Consider the following 18,187-nt stretch of genomic DNA (forward strand, 5'->3'; position numbering starts at 1 on the left):
GTAGCATACGGGATGTTATGTACGGTTTGAGGCCCGTATACTAAATATGGAAGAAGCAAGAGTGACGTCGCACTCATCGCGTAGAGGAAATGTAGCGAACGGGAGCACATCATCGTCTGTTGATATGACACAATGGGACGAAATTGGTGTCGACGGCCACTCGACAGTTTTTGAAACGGAATGCGAGGCTGAAGGCGAGAAAGGGAAACAGCAGTTCATCATTCCAAGGAAGAAATACGCCAGCTCATCAGGTGCGACGGCGTATGCTCGTTGAGCTGAACGTATTAATGCTAGCTGTGCTTGTTCGCATCCGATGTAGAGCTGTTGCAGGCTGTAGACGTTGCAAGTAGAGACGGGAAAGAAATCCAGTCAATTGTGTTGGAGTCAATGAAAAAGCCGGAATCTCAGGGCTCTGTCGACATTCAGGATATGCACATTGTCAAGAATCAATCGCTTTTGAAAGAGGTCGGTGACGTCTTCATAGGCACATTTATCATAGGCTGGTGGTGCAGATGTAATGACATATTTGGTCTCCTTTCCAAATGGTTCCCCCAGACCAAATGGCCCAGCCTGACTTGTTCGAGCAGACAGAATATTCCAAGCCTATTGCGACAGTTTCTGGTCTATTTCGCCGGAGTCAGAGATGAAGATTTTGAAATATTGTAACCACTAATTTCATTTCTCCGGTAATCAATGTAGTGAGGATAGGCTGTCAGATGCATGCAGCACACCTGTACTGTACCTTTAGTACATGTACCTTGCAGTAATGTTAGGGCGCATTTCTTTATTCTTCACAACCTAATCCGGTTGAGGTTGTGGACCTCTACTGGGTTCCTTTATCTCCACAACCTAATCCGGTTGAGCTTATCCTAACTCCGCAAACTAATCCACTATCCCACTGGATTAGTTTGTGGAGTTTGGGTGAGCTCAACCGGATTAGGACTAAGGTGGAGAATAGAGAAATTCGCCCTTAGTGTTAGTGTTAGGGTTAGTCTCTACAACAAGTAGCCGTATCTTATGTAATAGTTAATGCCTGGATAGCATGATGGACACTTGAGAGGAAGTGAGGACAAATTAGGTTGGTCCAGACAGTCTGGGGATGCTATGGATTTGTTCATTTTGTCCATGCAGATTCCATTTTTGTTTCATCACAATTCTTGACTGTCATTCGTTTTTATTGTTTAGTTTTATGCGAGGAGGAATGAAATGAGAGATGAAGGTAGAACGACGAAAGAACTGGTTGAACGTTTTGGCTTTATTCTAACTGCTTCGTACAATGAGGCATGTCTACATTTCTTTAATTTGTACATCTATCAGAACTTAATACCATCACTTTGACTAATGGTTAGGCTACTTCTCTTTGCAAGTCAGGATTGACTACCAGTACTCAAAAGAAGCAGATTATACTTGGAGATCCTTCATACGGCGTGTACCTCTGTAAACATGCTGATGTTGTATCCCCAGAACCATTCGAAGTGGGGAAAGAGTACGTCATTGTAGTTTTCAAATACGCTAAGGTAAGTGATCTGCTCAAAACATTGATCATGTCATCAACTGACCCTTAACCTTTTATTTTATATATGCATGCAGGGTAGAGTAAAGAGTGTGAGCTCACAACTCCATGGGAATGCTCTAATAGAGCCAACTCCAAATTTTGATTGCCACTCATTGAAAAGTCCTTTGATTGACGGCACATTTTCTGATGGTTATCTGTACGATTCTTGTCAGCTGTACTTGTATGAATTCGGGGAGCTGGACATGCTGAATCGACCACGACAGTGTGTTCCCTACGCCATTGTCAAGCTTACTGTCCCGGAGGAAGTTACACAGCAACCGTGTGCAGACCAAAGTGAACTGCAAGAACTTAAATCTCCCGGTACTGTTTGACACTGTAGTTTAGTCTGTGTGCTTTAATGTGATTGTTTTAGGTGTTGAGAATGTCAGTGGATTTTTGGGGTGGCGAGGTCCATTGTATAACAAAAGCAAATGTTTGGGAGAAGTGGGAGTGTACTACTTTTCTCACGACAAATTACCGTTTACATTGTATGTTTATTCTTACTTTTGTATCTTGCATCTGCTGGTTACCTGTATGCTGGCTGCTCTACATCAACGTGTTGCTGTACAGTGAGAAAACGTTGAACATAAAAGCAAAAGTGAGATTGGAGAAGTTGGGCAATGTTTTTCCTCAACCCGTATTCTTGGCTGGACCACCGTATAGAGCAAGACAAGGGGCTGGTGAGATATTGATATGTGCGTGCATATACATCTGTTGGAAGGGTTATTATATGCTAACGATTTGAGGATTGAAATGACTTTGAAAGTTGTATATATGTGGTGGTGTCATCAATTTTCGTATTGTAACATCCTCGTTCTTGTTGATCTAAAACGTCAACTAGGCACGTTTTCACTCATGTAGTGTGCTTATTACAGTGGCAGAAACATTACCGTACTACAAAACAGGCCTATAACGTACATGTAACACGGTAACATACAATACATATACAATGGCGCTTGAAAGTTTGAACCCTCTTTACAAAATTCTTATTTTTTGCTTTGCTGACTTTTCATTGTTGTTATACCAAGAAGTCACACAGAATGATTTTACTTTGATTGCACCATGAAACAAAATAACGGATTTTGAAGTTACTCTCTGTAATGGTTAGAAACAGTCAAACGCAAAATACAAAGATAGCAAATGTTTGTAAACCCCTCATGAAATGTTAATTAGACCAGTTTGTCTTTAGCAATTTCATCCTATTTTGGTGCACTAAGTGTTATCCTACAAGTGTCCTTATTGTCTGAGCAATAGATGTTGAATGAACGCAATTCTTGCCGAACCTGCTTGCTGGTAGGAATGATTTTAAGTATGCCACGAAAATAAAGAGTTGAGTGAGAGGCTCAAATAGATGATTATTGATTGCCATCAAAACAAGAAGGGATACAAGATTCGAAGAAGATATCTAAACGTCTGGGCGTCTATCAGCCGACAACTCGTCAAGTGGTGTACAAGTGGCAAGCACTGAAAACGATTTCAACGCTCCCTCCTGCTGGCCGGCCGGCTAAGATTACTCGGAGACTTACCAGACACATCGTCTGAGAAGTCAGTAACAACCAGCGCATGGCGTCCAAGACTCTTCAGAGTTCCTTGAAAGTGTCCGGAGTTTATGTGCACGTATTTACAGTTTGCATGCAGGACTTTGAACAAACTGGCTTGTGGAAGAGTGGCATGGCCAGAAGGAAACCACTTCTCTCAACAAAGCATTGACAAATGTGATTAACTACGGCAAGCCTTCCTGTGCCAGACGCAGTCAAACAATCTCACAGCTTTGTGCTACCGCTGCAGTCTCAATGGTAGGTATGGTGTTCTTGTAAAACTCGATCCATGGTCTTTTCTCGCCAAACATTCCTTTGGCAGTTGTGACCAAAACATCTCAATCTTTGGTTCACCTATCCGTAAAACTGTTTCCCAAAACTGAATAGATTTGGCAACGTGCTTTTTGTCATACTTTAAGGGAAGAATGAATTTCTTTCAGTATCAAGAAATTGTCCAAGGCGATGCCCCTGTCTCACTTCATCAACTTCAACTGGGCCGCAGCTGAACATTTCAACAGGACAGCGACGCTAATCATAAGAGAAAACAACTAAATCTGGTTTGAGAAGCATTGTTTTAGGGTTTTAGAATGATGGCCCAGCCAAAGTTCTGATCTCAACCCAATAGAAGTACTATGGGATGACCTCAAAACAGCTGTCCATGTTTGCCACTAGAATCTTGAAAAAATTGAGGACATCCAGAAGGATGGGCCAGCTCTTCAGATCGTTGTCAGAGCCTTGTTGTCTTGTCGCTGTAATTGCATCCAAAGGTAGACATACCAAGTACTAGAGAAAAGTAAGGTTTACAAACTTTTGCTATCTTTGTATTTGGGGTTGACTGATTTTCTAGCCATTAAAGTGAATAACTTCAAAATCCGTTATTTTGTTTCATGGTGCAATAAATACAAAGTCATTCTCTTTAGCCCTTGTCGGTGTAAATTCAAGGGAAAGTCAGGAAAGTAGAAAATAAGAAATCTGTAAAGGGAGTTTACAAACTTTCAAGCACCACTCAGCACTGTATCATACACATACAGTTGTGCCGGTAACATTGTAACGTGTAACATACATCTACGTGCAAGGAGCTAGCCAAATGGTAGAAATTTGTGTATCATCCGCTTACTGGACTTATCACTGCTGAAGAGTTGAAATGACGCCACTGTGACACATTGCTGCATTCTGAGTCACAGCGGCGAAGAAGTTGAAACTTTGAACGTTCACGGTTAATTAATAGGAGCCAGTCAGTAACAAGATGGCGACGAGTTTCTAAGTAAAACTTGGTAAAAGGGATCACCATTGAAACACCCATCATGGTGGCGCTATACCCAACGTCGCCAACTCCAGAGACACGTTTTTATGGTTGATATATAGTCATTACTCGACAAAGAAAACCCTTTGGCTGATGATTGATCTTCCATGGTGATGACTTCGTTTTGTCTTTATCCGGGTTCCTGCGAGTCAGGTGCACCCTTCTGAGAACATACACAACACTGATTGAGTAGTTGGAGTTTTTGAGGAGCAATGAAAACTCAAAACCCTCAATCTTCAGCAGGGAAGACCCATTCTTGCTTGGCACAGGATAGTATGAAGACCAAATTTCACAGACGCAGGACTTAACTCAATTACGGCTAACCCCATATATCCTAGTAGTTCCAGGCCAGCGACTATGCCATTAAACTAACAAAGCACCAAGTGCGCTAAGCAGAGCAAACTGAAGCTGATGAATAGCGCTGCTGCTTATCATTGGAAAGACTTTCTTACGTTGTTAGTTATAATACAAGACGGTCAACTAGGAATGCTGCTTTGTTTTAAGGTCTTAGTTTTGTTTAGCGTTGTAGACGCCTTGTCTTTGTTGCATGACAATGTAACCTGACAAGCCGTCGGTCCCTTCAGTGACGGCTCACCTGGCAAACATTCCACTTTCATCTTGCAGATTGAGTTCTACAGCTTTGCAGACGCTGACATGCTTTTTGGGCGATGGGCCTATACCCAGAATTAGATTTCTAAACTTAAAGAGGAGGTTAATGGGGCAGTGGTCAGAGATTAAACTGTTGAACACAACATGCACGGACTTAAGTGCTAGATAGCGAAGGCAAGTAGGAATATTGGGTTAATAGTATTGATATCAAACGTTGTGTGATTGGAACGTTGAAACTTGTTCTTCTATCGAGTAGTCACCGGTTTGTTGTTATCTGTTTCAGTTGTTCGTGGAAGTAACTATTACCACTACTGCCAAATTCGAGCTGAGAAGGATGCTAACAGCGGCGTTGATAAACTCATTCTCTTCTTGCTGGAGAACAATTGGGTATATGTCAGTGTATTGAGACGTGTCTGTTTGTTGACGTGTGAGTATTATACCTAACTTTAGGCTGGTGTGGTGGAGGTTGGCGAAGGAACGAAGCTGTACATATTACCGACCTCTGAATTTACTACAAATTTAGGTAAGTATGATATGCTCTTCATGCGGCTGCCGAGCTGATGAGTTATCATGCATGTGCAGGAATTACTAGCTCCGATGAGAAGTTATGCCTTCATGGATTGTTCTGTTGGAAACCGGTCGTTTCTGTTGGACAACCGGTTGCTTGTGATTCAGGCAGCGCGCCACTAAACGACGCCACCGGATTGAAACCAGTGGCAGCTCTCGACGGTCGACAGCGACTACCTATAGAGCACGAAGAGACGAGTGGCATTTGCGTCGACAGTAACGTGACAAACAGCACGCTAACGACCGACATTGGAGCGGCTGTCGGCGATGCGGTTCGCTCAGAGAAATCTCCACTGCCGAGCACGCACGAAGCAAGCCGTTTTCGAGGCAGCAGTTGTGTGCAAACGCTTGAGAGACGTCGGTCGTCTAGTAGCAGTACGAAGGACGAGGATGGAGGAGCCGCTAAACATGACAGGGGAGTGACAGAACGGGTAGAAATGACTGTGCCGGCATCGCAACCTGCAGCTAGTCAAATGTCTTCGTCTTGTACGGATGCCGTTGCAGGTGCGGTAACGAGCAATGCCACTTTACTAACGGACTTTCCTTCCAACCGAGCTCTTCCAGATGTCATCTTTTCGCCCGACATGTCAAGCAATAGCGACTTTTCTCCGCCGCTGAAGTTGAGGCAGGAGACACGGTCAGATGATGGTAAAAGTTTTATCTCATATCGAACACGTTCGCGATGATTTATATACACGCTCTGTCGTTATTGCTATGCAGGTGTTGCGCCAAGGGCCCTGAAAAGAGCATCGCAGTCTTTGTCGAATACGTTCGAGCTGTTGGACAAAGTTGTCGGCTTGACGAGACAAGAGAAATGCCAAATCGGTAACAAGGTGTATCTGCAAGGAAAGAGACGCTCTAGTGAGGCTAAACAAAAATCTGATCTTTCCGCTTCTGGCCAAAGTAGTCTAATAGAAGGTTTACCTTCACTTTCTACCACAAAAAAGCCTGAGCCCGAGCGAGCTGCCAAGAGGCCGCGAGGAAGACCACCGAAAGCGAAGAAAATGGCAGGACGAGCTGGAAAAAGGGAAAAGGATGTTTTAGCCAGCTCAACGGTCGATGACGGTGACGGAATATTGACTAGAAATAAAAAGACAAAATCGGGAAGTCGCAACAAGTCGCTATCGGTCGCATCCTCGAAATCGCAGTCTGTCGAGTGTATACTGGTGTCTTCATCTTCTCAAGGTAAGTAATTAGCAAGGAGGCCCTCTCTAGATTAGTCACACACCCTGCTTGATGCAAAAGCCGTTGATGTCACAACGCAAGTATATATATATAGGTGCATGCACATGGTTGAAGAGATTCTGATTTCTTTTCAATGAATCATGTGCATGGGAACAATAACAACAACGGTCACGTGAATTAAGGTTGCTTTACAGTAACTTACGCGAGCCAAGGGTCAGCCCAGCGTATCGCCAACGTAACGTCAACACACTGGCGTGACGTGCATGTATATTTATGGCAGTAATTTCTAGTAGTTTGTCCATATTGATCAAATGATGTGATTTGCCGCATTAAAAGTTTTAATAAAAAGATCAACCAGTTAACTGGACAGTAATTGGAGCTATCTATGCATAAATGAGGTGTGTGTGTGTGTGTGTGTGTGTGTGTGTGTGTGTGTGTGTGTGTGTGTGTGTGTGTGTGTGTGTGTGTGTGTGGTGTGTGTGTGTGGCCACCCGTATCTCCGCCGCCCCGTGTCCGATCTCAGCCGAATTTGGCTGCCGAACGCCGAACCTGTACAGGCCGACAGTGCCGTGACCGGAATTCTCCAGAGTGCACGGGGTCCCCTCTCGAGGACCCCCGCGTAAAATTTCGCGACGACGCGAACGCTACACCTTCAGGTTCATTCAAATGCACGCACCATGCAGTCTCGTGTGGACTGTACGCGTCATCATCCTTCAGAACGCTTCGAGCGATCGCCCGATTTCTTGCCGATTGAAGTCACTCTTCTAGCGCTTGCGTTTCTCTCCAAATTCTAATTGAATTTTCACCGAATCCAACCTAAGCGTTTCCAGCATCGAGCGCTACACGGGGAGTGTGTTGATTACTACCGAAAAAACGCGAGAAGAGTAAGGTTCGAATTTGTGCATCACGCATGTCAGGCCATATGGGTGAAAGTAACTGCACATGACTTTCAAGATTTTGCTGCCCGGATAAAAAATTCTGAAAGGGACACTTGCTGCTAATTGTGCAGAACGGGACACTCGGTTACGTTTAGTAATTTGTCTTCAACGGGATATTAACTAGCAATCAGTAATTTAATCAGCCAGGGCGAAGAACGGGATCTGTAACGGCGTATGTTTTGTGATACTGGTCCAGTGGATCCCTGCTATTTTCAGAACGGAGTAAAAATGCATGTGAACGAGATTTACTTCATGATAAATTGTCACAATGGGATACTCATGCAACAACAGCAATTTGCACTACAACAGTAAATTAGTTTGAGGTGTTGTACATGTTGTATAGACAGTACCCTATGTATCCTATTAGCATTATATATATATATATATATATATATATATATATATATATATATATATATATATGTATATATTATATGTATATTATATGTATATTATATGTATATTATATGTATATTGTTTTATGTTGCTTGTGCAGAATCGCTTGCAGACGACAAAACGTACTTGCGAAAGAGGAACAGTGGTGAGATGAAGTTATCAAATGATCCAAGTTGTACCCACGGTCTCAAACGAAGCCAATCCAGCGACTCCAGACGCGACGACAACAAAACAGAGCAATCAATGGAGCCGTCATCTCTTGCTGATTCTAAACGTAAAGTTTGTACAACTGCCTTGATAACTGATGATGGTGATGGAAATGGCAGATCAGAGACAGACAATGGACTTCTCCAACTGAGCGGAGACGGTGATAAAGACGAGGAAAAGACAACAAATGACGCCCCCGACACCAAATTTCTTATGTTCCCAGTGAAGAAGGTATTATCGAAGTCTCTGCATCGTGACTCGTCATCAGCCAGCCAGCAGAGAACAGAAAAATGCGAGGAAAACGCAACGACCGCAACGTCGGTCGATACCGAAATAACACAATGTGCTGATAAGAGAACTGGTAAAAATAGTGACGATCATACTCATCATACTTATCCTACTCTTCGTAGTCGTCTTAGACTCGAAGGATCACACGTGGGAGGAATGAAAGGTCTCTTGGCGTGTAACCGCGAAAGCGACGAACACAAGAATGGTGAACAAAGCAAACTTGCAGAAACAAGGATGCGATTGTGGTTGGAGAGAAAAGACGATTGTTTATATGATCATAATGATAGTAATATTAAAGGCGGAGATTTAAGCCAAGGAACGCCGACGCGACGTCAATTGAGACATACACGGACTGACGACAGTGACGAACGTAGACGAAGTGTGAAACGCAGCAGTAGACATTGGAATGGCGATCGAGTGGATGGCGACGTTGACGTTAAGACGTGCAAACTACCCGAGCAGTCCTCGCCGAAGCGAAAACGACTCGCAGCGGCGTCGAGACCGTCACCGACCTATGCGACTTCTCATTTCGTTGAAACGACGGTGACGACGAAAACCTACGGTGACGACTCAAGGCAGGACAAGCACCGCGTCAACGATTCCGGATCGAGAACAGATGAAAGGAGAAATACGAACGGAGAGAAGAAGACGGTGGAGGGAAGTGAAGAGTCTGCAGTAACTGTTGTGGGTGTACCCATTTTGCCTCTATTGTCGTTGAACGGGCTCGGAGAAGGTAGAGAGGGTGTCAGCGGTGAGGACAAGGAATTGGTGCAGCAAGATAAGAATAAAACGGACGAGGACAGCAGGAATTGCAGGGAGGAGGTGAGAACGAAATCGCCGATCTTGTCGGATATTTCGGGAGCGTCCCAATGTCCCAAGAATGACGTGAAAGAAAAGGAAAACGAGACACCATGTGTTGTTGAGCAAGCATCTCTGTCTCTTTCTAGACCTTTTCTGCTGTCTGTTACATGCGATACTCGACAGTCGACTGCTAGAGACGAAGATCGACCGGCGACGAGAGATTTCTCTACCCAGACGGAACGGTCTCACGTTGAGTGTACGTACAAGGAAATGTCGACGCAGACGGACAATGACGGAGCTTGGCGCGAGGCGTTCGTACCGTCGCCAAATCGTTGGTTACAGTTCAGTAGCAGGATTCCGTTGTCGATCACGAGCGATGAAGTAAACGGCGTCGCAGTCGGCACGTTCTCTCGATTGAACGCGATCGTTGGCAAGTTCGAACAAACGATGATAGATGGGATGGGAGATAGAATGTCGGCGGGTACGCGTGGACTCGAGCATCAGATAAGAGAGTATCTTTCGACGGCGAGGAAAGAAGCGGACGGCACGAGAAGGAACGATCGACATCATACGGATGCGACGGTCGAGGACATCTCGCCGCCTGCGACGAGTCCTATTCACGACGGTGCGTTTGCCAGCGCGGGCGTCGTTTCTTTCCCTAGGGCCATCGATCGGTTTCTGTCTTTTCAAGGAAACAAGCAGATAGCAGACGCCGATCACCGACCGGAACAAAGACTACGTGAAAGAAGGAAACGGAAGAAACGTTGGGATGTAATGTCGATCGAGAGGGAAAAGTTATCGGACCAAGATCGGTCGGACGAATTACGTGGTATGGCCGGCGGCTCATATGACGTCAATGAGCATCTGCCTTTCTCGTCTGCTGGATCGTCTACTTACCCTTACCCTAAACCTTACAGTCGTTCGAACCAATCGGCGTATGACGGCGATTCTACTCCTCCTTTAGAAGAATATAGTGATTATGATGACCATGACGAGCAATGTCGAGATATGTCCGTATTCCGGCCCGTTGTCGGTCGCTTAGGACAATTTACTCGGACCAAGTCAGGATATTTGATCGGTTGAGCTGCCGTCGTTGACGAATGTGGGATGATTAGAGAGATGCATCCATGTGCTTTTGCTGGATCTTTAAAGTTCTTATCTATAGGTGGGTGCCGCATTTGTATTTAGCGGCTGACTTGAAATGCATTTATTTGGTAACGAATTCATTATTGGAGACATTTTGTCAGTTTTTATCTTTAGTGTGTACATGTACAGTGCATGTGCAATATCATGCATACGTATAGTAGTCTCGCGAACCAGACTAGACGTATAGAGATGTTGAACTTGCAACGATCGGATGCAACTAGATATGAAGACTGCACGTGATATGTCACCTGCTTTTTCAGCTCTGAGTCATAGTTACGAAACGGGACTCTAAGACTCTAAACGTCTAGCACTGAACTGGCTTCCGATCTGCGAACTGTATGTACATCTAATAATCTCGCCCAGCCATCTCTCCCCTTTTTGGCTACTACAGTAGTCTCGCGCAGCATTCCCCCCCAAATGTACGTGTATGTCCAGTGACACGCTGCAGAAAAGTGTACCACGCCTTCTTTGTGTGGCCCAATCACGGAGCAGTATTTCCTTTATGTCGTACGTGGCAACCAAAGACAATGGACGAACAGCCAATCAGCTAGGCGAAATGTCCGGATCCATGAAAGAGTTCCTACCAGAACAGTGTAATTCAAGTTTGCAATTGCCAAGTCTTGTTGGGACTAAAACAACAGAAGTTACCTGTCTGCAACTGTTAGCTGCGAAGTCAATCACTTTCTTGGTTTTACGATGTATACGGGAATCTAACATTAGTGTATCAATTTTATGTCCCGTATGCTCTTCTGTACAGTACTGTAGTAGCCAAACGAAAGTCAAAAAGAGAGGGACTGGCTGCGCGAGACTAAGCACATTTAGAGCGAAAATAGCGTGTATACATTCGTAATTCTTCGCAACAATTAAAATTGAAAGCAGTACCAATCAAACTGTAACCGGGACTTCGACAAAAGTCACGTGACTTGCGAGGCTTTAGGAATGTATGGTATGCAAGCAGCGACCAATCATGACGCACTATTTCCTTTGTGTCGCACGCGGCGGCGAAAGGCAAATTTATGGTGTGGCCCCAGATCCAGATTAATTAGCGCAAACCCGGATTTTCTGTGCCGCCTACTATTCCACGCCCATAACACACACACACACACACACACACACACACACACACACACACACACACACACACACACACACACACACACACACACACACGCACTCAATTGACATACATGAAGTCGTATCTCGATTATGGCTCGCAGTAAATAGTAAATGTACGGGATTATACAACAAGCTCGGGTAAGTGTACAAATTCGGGTAGCTTCTAGAGTGTATGGTAATACTACCTAATTAGACGCGTAATTGTACTCTACGAGCGATCGAGTTTCAGACGGCTCTGCCCACACCCACAAACGCACGACGTAGTATGCGTCCCGCGTTCATCGCGAGTCAGAAGGAGGAGCCAGAGCATCGTAGAGTCAGAGCTCTGGAGTCAGAGCATGAGCAGCGACAATCATAGATAGTAAGTATAGCACGCATTCAAGTTTTAAGTCGTAACGACTGCGTTTCTAATCCAGTTTAGAGTCGCACCAAACGTCAGATGACTTCGACGACAAGACTGACCTGCTGACAGAAGGAAAACAGTCTGTCAACCAACCTGCTTTCAACAAATGGACTTCTGTCCGTGTCATGTATCTTACGATGTTCCTGAGTAGCATGGGTGAGAATGCTGTAGTGTAGACAGGACGCCTCGTGTATCCCGACCGATTCCTGTATTTGTGTCTACCATGTACATGCATGCACACGCAATAACTCTTTTAGGCATTTCGGGTACAGGTGTGAACATTGAAACTCGTGTCGACTGCACTCTAATTAAGCAATGTTCCAAAGTCAAGAACTTTGTTCTAAATAATACAGTTGAATATCTAGATGCCCTCCTGCTGTCTATTCCACATAAGGTTAGAATCTGAGTGAGTAATGAGCAGGGGTCGTGGTAGGTGTACTTATAGAACGGTATAAAGAGCTGCTACCGTGGTACAGTAACATAGTACAGCAGTTAACTTCAAGTTTATTTGTACTTCGATCAGCTGTACACATGTACTGTACAGTATTACCTTAGAGCTTACACGAAGCCTCGCTCTAGTCTCGCGTAGCCAGCCCCTCCCCTTTTCTATTTAAAATAGAAAAAGAATATTTAAAATAGAAAAGGGGAGGGGCTGGCTACGCGAGACTAGCCTTGCTCCACTCATTGTCTCTGTCATTACCACATGTGGTTGGTTGACGCTCTGCCACAAGTCTGACACGATAAGGCAAAAACGAGATGATCTACCTACAACATAAAAGTGGGGAAGGCTTGAAATGCTTGTTCTGGGACCAGTACACGCAAGCAATAGGAAGAAACATAGGAACTATTTTATTTAAAATGTCTTTCCTTTTTTCTGCCCCATGCAAGGCAGCTGATGGAGAAGACTGACAACTATTTAGAGCAATTCTTGTCAACATTTCATTCCAATGAATCTGACGAGTTGGAGTTAAGAATTTGGGGCCAGGGCATGACTAGACTAATTTGCATTTCAGTTTCCTGTGCAGCGAGAATGGGTGGGCTTCTTGTCAAAATTAGCTAGATCAAATAATTGGTCATTGGCTACAGCAACTGATGTAGGTAAACATAGTACTGTAGGACAGATTAGTGAGTGAACAACACACATTTGTGTATGTAATCTTAGCAGTGCCTATTCATGTCGTGTGCATACAGTTGCTAGTATCTGTGTGTTTTGTGACAGCGTTTTCTATTGTACTCTCATCATTGTGGCCATTCTTGCGAACGGTGAGACATGTCAGGTTACTAAAGACATTCGATTTGCTGTTTACTTGTCATGTTTTCAAAGGTGGATAAAGATGCCACACCTACTATATTGGGAGTTGTGGTAGCATCCTTTAGTCTCGGCCAGCTTCTTGGATCTCCTGTTTTTGGCTACTGGGCAAATCGCCGCCAGTCAAAAGAGCCTGTTGTAGTTTCTTGTATTCTAGCTCTAGTAGGAAATTGCATGTATGGCTACTCAGGCAGTCTTTCTGAACATAACATTTTCAATGCAATCACCATGATGTCGGCCAGGTTTATTGTAGGATTTGGTGCAGGTGAGAACATATGGTACTGTTCTCTACAGTCGCTGAATACATTTGTTTATTGATTTGAAAGGAAATGTGGCCATAACTCGCTCCTTCGTGTCTCACTCTACTACATTGGAGGAAAGGACTGCAGCCATGGCAAACATGAGCATTGCACAAGCACTAGGCTTTATCATTGGTCCAGGCATGGCTCTTGCTTATGACATCTAAATGGCTGTTTAAGTTGTTTAGGGGCGGATTTAGAGGGTTAAGGGTTTGTGGAATCAATGTATCATTAGTTACCATGCTCGCTGTGCTTGGCCCCTGTGATGATCAACCAATGCAATGTACATTTCATTGAATTTTGGCAACATGTACACCAACAATGTTTCTAATCTCAGGACACTGACTACTGAAAGTGTACAGTGGGCTAAGGAGGAGACAGGACTTCTCTTCAACTGCATGACTCTATGGGGACGTTGACAAAGGCATGTACCACAATGTCTACATTCTTTTAATTAAGAATAACGTATTGCATTTGCCATTCCTGTAATTTCTCCTGAGAATAAGAGGAATTGTTGAGTGCTAAAGTGTCTCAGTACTCGAGGTCTCCAGTGCGAGTTGAACGGCAATTATTGCATTGACTCATAAACTTTGATCACTCGATGTCTGTAGAAATTTAAGACTCTCCTGCTCTAAACCATTGAGTGATAGTTTCTTGATATGGATTAGAGATACATCTGAAAGTGTTCATTTAGTAAACTGGCATAATCTATCCTCTAAAAATTCTGGATCCGCCCCTATTTATTTATGAAATGTTTTATTTACTTACCAGCCATTGGCCTGGCTTTTGTTCCGCTGGGTGAAGATGGTGTCCAAGTGAGTGCCATTTACTTTCAGCTGAATATTTACACTGCTCCTGGCTTTCTTGGAGCTACACTAGCTCTGCTCAACGTTGTCTTCGTTCTGGTCTTCTTTCGCGAACACGTCAACATTGTAGCTGTGCCTGATTCTGACAGTCTTACGCCCAGCATTCAAGTGACTGGCGGTAAGTGTAGTTGTTCTTGTTACATTGTGAATATCACACCATTGCAAATGTCATCTGTATATTAGATAGCGGTTACTCTGCTTCACACTTGAAGATGGATAAACTTGCTGTCATTGGCTGCATTGGTCTTTTCTTCATTGTTCTCTTTGTATTCACAGTGTTTGAAACGTATGTGCCTGACATGTTGTCTTGATGATGGCGATGTATTGATGCACTCTTCTTCCATTCAGCCTAACGACACCACTGTCAATGGATGAGTATGCATGGAGTAGTGTACAAGCTACTTTCTACAATGGCATACTGTTTGCTGTTGCTGCTGTTATTTCAGTTGTTACATTCCTGTTGGCAAAGCCACTCTCACGAAAGTATGGTTATCTTTGCTAAGTAATATTATATCAATTCATGCACTTCATGACCCAGCAGACAGTAGGATCTAAGTAGGATTGCCTAAGTAGGATCCTAAGCCAGTGTCTGGGATCTACACACACAGTACAAGTACCATTTTACCAACAATTCTAGTAACTAGATGTTACGCATTGTAGCTAATTGTGCACTAAACTCAAGAGTAGGGGAAAGGAGATAAAGGGGTATCTGTGATGGTCTACCCATGTGATACAAGTCTTCAATGTTTCAGCAGCTTCATGGGTGTGTCCTCAAGAGACATCATATGTTGTTGTGTTCAACTCATGCAAGATTCAACATCAAGCGAGTTATCAGAAACGTGTGTTTAGTTACTGTTTCTCAGGAGTTAAGAGATGCATGTGTTACTGATGCATGCACACAAGCAGCCAAACAGTGTTTCTACATTTTGCTAATGATGGAAACCAGAATCAAAACTGGCCTAAAAATCAGATGCTTTTTTACAAATGAATCTCTGTTGACCAGGAGGTCAGAATTGTAGATTTACAGAAATGCAAAACTCATTGTATACACTGTATTTCTTCAAATAATTCACTAAGGAATTAATATTTTGGGGTTTAGCCAATAAGGGGATTTATTCAAGAGGAGTTATTTGACAGAGGGAGTTACTGCTACACATAGTTAATGAAATACTGGCAAGTAAAGGACTTTTTTATAACACTTCTGAGTCACTAAATTCATCAGAGTCACTACACAAGTTTAATACAATAAACAAGATAATGCTCATCATCTCCATTGTGCTAATTATGAACTGTTACTTCTGGTATTTGAACTTCAGACGCCTTTTTTAGGATTGCAAAAAGAATTTGATATAACAACATAGGTGTAAGTAAAGTGGGAAAAGATAACTTGATGTAACATAAATTTGAAATTATAAACATATGTCATCTGGAACTGATGTAGTCAGGTTGTTTGTCATTCACAAGGAATCTAGGCAAACATAGTACCGTAGAACCAGTTATGTCTGCTGTCTTAAATTACTGCAATTTGAGAATCTAAATAGAAGTTTTAATTACTGCAAATTAAATTTCTGCGTTTCAACCAGGAATACAGAACATGTACTGGTACACACGTATATGTGTCTGCACAGTGACTGCCTGGGATTCTGAGGATAGGCCTAAATTTCTGCGAATTTTAGTTGTGCACTCCCTGATTTCTTTGCAGAATTCGCAGAAATATCATGAATGCAGAAATAACTGGTTATACGGTTACCAAAGTCAAACATAACATGGATATATACCGTATTTCTTCGATTAAATGCCGTGGCGTTTATTTTTGGTAGGGTTTCAACTGCAGCGTTTAAACAAAGGCGGTGTTTATTTGTTAAGCATTTTCTGTCTCTGTCTGTGCTTTAGGAGTGTGTATGTACACGTACACGCTGCAGGTTTGACACCTTTTTAAGAGATCAACACACCATACTGGTGCATTTCACACTCTGAGACCTGAAACAGGTGAAACAGTATCCGGGTAGTCTAAAGAAATGGTTGCCTCACGTTTGCCTCTGAAGAAGTCATACCGTTTTTCCTTCAAACTTCGAGCTAGATATATTGGAATTCATTAAAATGTGGCATTTCATTTGAGGGCCGCGTTTGTATTTTATCTGTACCCTCAGCTGAGGCATTTAATCGAAGAAACACGGTATGACTGCTTTCTGATTAGGCTCCCAAAAGTAGAAGTGCTTTCACTGCTTATGACTAAGTTTCTAGCTGATATGTTTGTAAGAAGATTTCCTATCCTCAACAGCCACACTGTCCATGATGGATTTCAACACACTCTAGAAGAATGTTGGCCACTGGGAAGTTCACAGTTTATGATGTAAATGTTGTTTAGGTACAGTAGTGGTTCTGCAAATCTCTTTCTGTACTTCTGTGAATTTGCAAGTTGACTTGGTAAACACATTGCCAAAATATATTTGGTTAAATCAAACATATTTTGAAATTAAAGTTATTTTAAATTACCATTTGGTGATTCTGCTCTTTTGTCAATGGTAAAAGCATAAACATTGTTTGTGCTAGGTACATGCACTGTTATTCATACACTTTCATGTGAAATACAATAGACAGCGTGTTAGACTAGAGTCAAATCAGTCATACCATTTGGAAGCAATTGCCAAGGCACTAACAGCACAATAAATATTGCTTTAGAGAGTGTACACTATTATACAAGTTTGTTAACTATCATGGAAGCATCCACACACAGTGCATGTTGCATTAATTGATCAGTGTACAGTACAGTTTAAAAGGCAATCCATGATGTATGATGTTCCAGGGTGGATGAAAGGACACTTCTTGTTGTTGGTTTCATCATCATTGCCTGTGGAATTGTAGTGCTGCTGCCATGGAGTAAGGAATCTCCTGCTGTAATGGCTAGTTTTATAGGTACGTGTACCTGTTAGTCATAACTGTTTCCATATAGTCAATTTGCTGTGCATGATAGATACAAATCCCACTGTCAAAGTCACCTCAACAGCCACTGAACCAACGTTCCTGCCTTTCAACACTGAAGCTGCATCCAGCAGTCGGGGCTGTCCTTTGCAGTATCGTTGGTGTATCAACTCATCTAAAGTTTTGATACAACAGTTCTTTGCAGGAGCTGTTCTCATAAGCATTGGTTACCCTGTTAGCAGTCTCATGACCTACAGTTTGTATTCCAAGATTCTTGGAGAGAGGAAGCAGGTACAACCTCTAAGCTTAAACATGAACTATCTACTGATAAATTTTGTTGTCACCAGGGCACAATGATGGGATGGCTGACAGCTTCAGGAAGTCTCGCAAGAACGTTAGGCCCAGTATTTGTGAGTTCAGTATACCATAGATTTGGTCCACGATGGACATTTGTTTCCTCTGGTGTAATAGTTGCGATAGCCCTTTTGGCCTTATGGTATCTCTACCGTAGACTCGTTCCTTTTCACCTGAACTTCAGAATCAATGGATTACAGCATTACTAGTTCACTATGCACATGTATACAATTAGGAAAGTGCCTTTTAGACTGGTCATGTATACACAACTGAATGATATAATCCAAGTGACTTGTATATAGTCTATGAAATTCTTAAATAGTCTCTAGCATGTAATTCCATGACTATCTCTACCTCTAATTGCATAGTGACTGCCACTACAATG

The 18,187-nt window shown here is 43.0% G+C and overlaps 2 protein-coding genes across 4 annotated transcripts; both read left to right on the forward strand.

The window, feature by feature from the left end:
- The first annotated feature begins 18 nt into the window (after positions 1–18).
- Positions 19–10,913, forward strand: LOC134189544 (uncharacterized). 3 transcript variants are annotated; one of them, XM_062657847.1, is made up of 12 exons: positions 19–251; positions 320–465; positions 1,186–1,281; positions 1,350–1,517; positions 1,591–1,876; positions 1,929–2,043; positions 2,126–2,235; positions 5,289–5,398; positions 5,456–5,528; positions 5,588–6,220; positions 6,293–6,757; positions 8,192–10,913. In XM_062657847.1, the coding sequence occupies exons 1-12, from the start codon at positions 47–49 to the stop codon at positions 10,468–10,470; spliced, it is 4,686 nt and encodes a 1,561-aa protein (XP_062513831.1). In that variant the 5' UTR covers positions 19–46; the 3' UTR covers positions 10,471–10,913. The 3 variants fall into 3 exon arrangements, with proteins under 3 accessions (XP_062513831.1, XP_062513832.1, XP_062513833.1); XM_062657848.1 differs by having other exon boundaries at positions 5,289–5,392; XM_062657849.1 differs by lacking the exon at positions 1,186–1,281 and having other exon boundaries at positions 1,488–1,517; positions 8,192–10,912.
- A 993-nt stretch (positions 10,914–11,906) lies between these two features.
- On the forward strand, positions 11,907–18,035 carry LOC134189708 (major facilitator superfamily domain-containing protein 8-like). Its single transcript, XM_062658067.1, has 11 exons — positions 11,907–12,010; positions 12,066–12,208; positions 13,272–13,315; positions 13,377–13,626; positions 13,688–13,801; positions 14,432–14,644; positions 14,710–14,812; positions 14,875–15,009; positions 17,333–17,442; positions 17,501–17,739; positions 17,796–18,035. Exons 1-11 carry the CDS (start codon positions 11,988–11,990, stop codon positions 18,009–18,011), a joined length of 1,590 nt encoding a protein of 529 aa, XP_062514051.1. The 5' UTR covers positions 11,907–11,987; the 3' UTR covers positions 18,012–18,035.
- Positions 18,036–18,187: the final 152 nt, after the last annotated feature.

Source organism: Corticium candelabrum, chromosome 14, assembly GCF_963422355.1.
Source record: "Corticium candelabrum chromosome 14, ooCorCand1.1, whole genome shotgun sequence".
NCBI lineage: Eukaryota > Metazoa > Porifera > Homoscleromorpha > Homosclerophorida > Plakinidae > Corticium > Corticium candelabrum.

Excerpts from the sequence above, each read along its gene's own strand:
- LOC134189544 (XM_062657847.1), top strand. The coding sequence starts at position 47 with ATGGAAGAAGCAAGAGTGACGTCGCACTCATCGCGTAGAGGAAATGTA. Across the intron at positions 1,282-1,349 it reads TAACTGCTTCGTACAATGAG|GCTACTTCTCTTTGCAAGTC; the intron begins GCATGTCTACAT and ends ACTAATGGTTAG. Across the intron at positions 5,529-5,587 it reads TGAATTTACTACAAATTTAG|GAATTACTAGCTCCGATGAG; the intron begins GTAAGTATGATA and ends ATGCATGTGCAG.
- LOC134189708 (XM_062658067.1), top strand. The coding sequence starts at position 11,988 with ATGAGCAGCGACAATCATAGATA. Across the intron at positions 12,011-12,065 it reads AGCAGCGACAATCATAGATA|TTTAGAGTCGCACCAAACGT; the intron begins GTAAGTATAGCA and ends TTTCTAATCCAG. Across the intron at positions 13,316-13,376 it reads TGTGGCCATTCTTGCGAACG|GTGGATAAAGATGCCACACC; the intron begins GTGAGACATGTC and ends ATGTTTTCAAAG.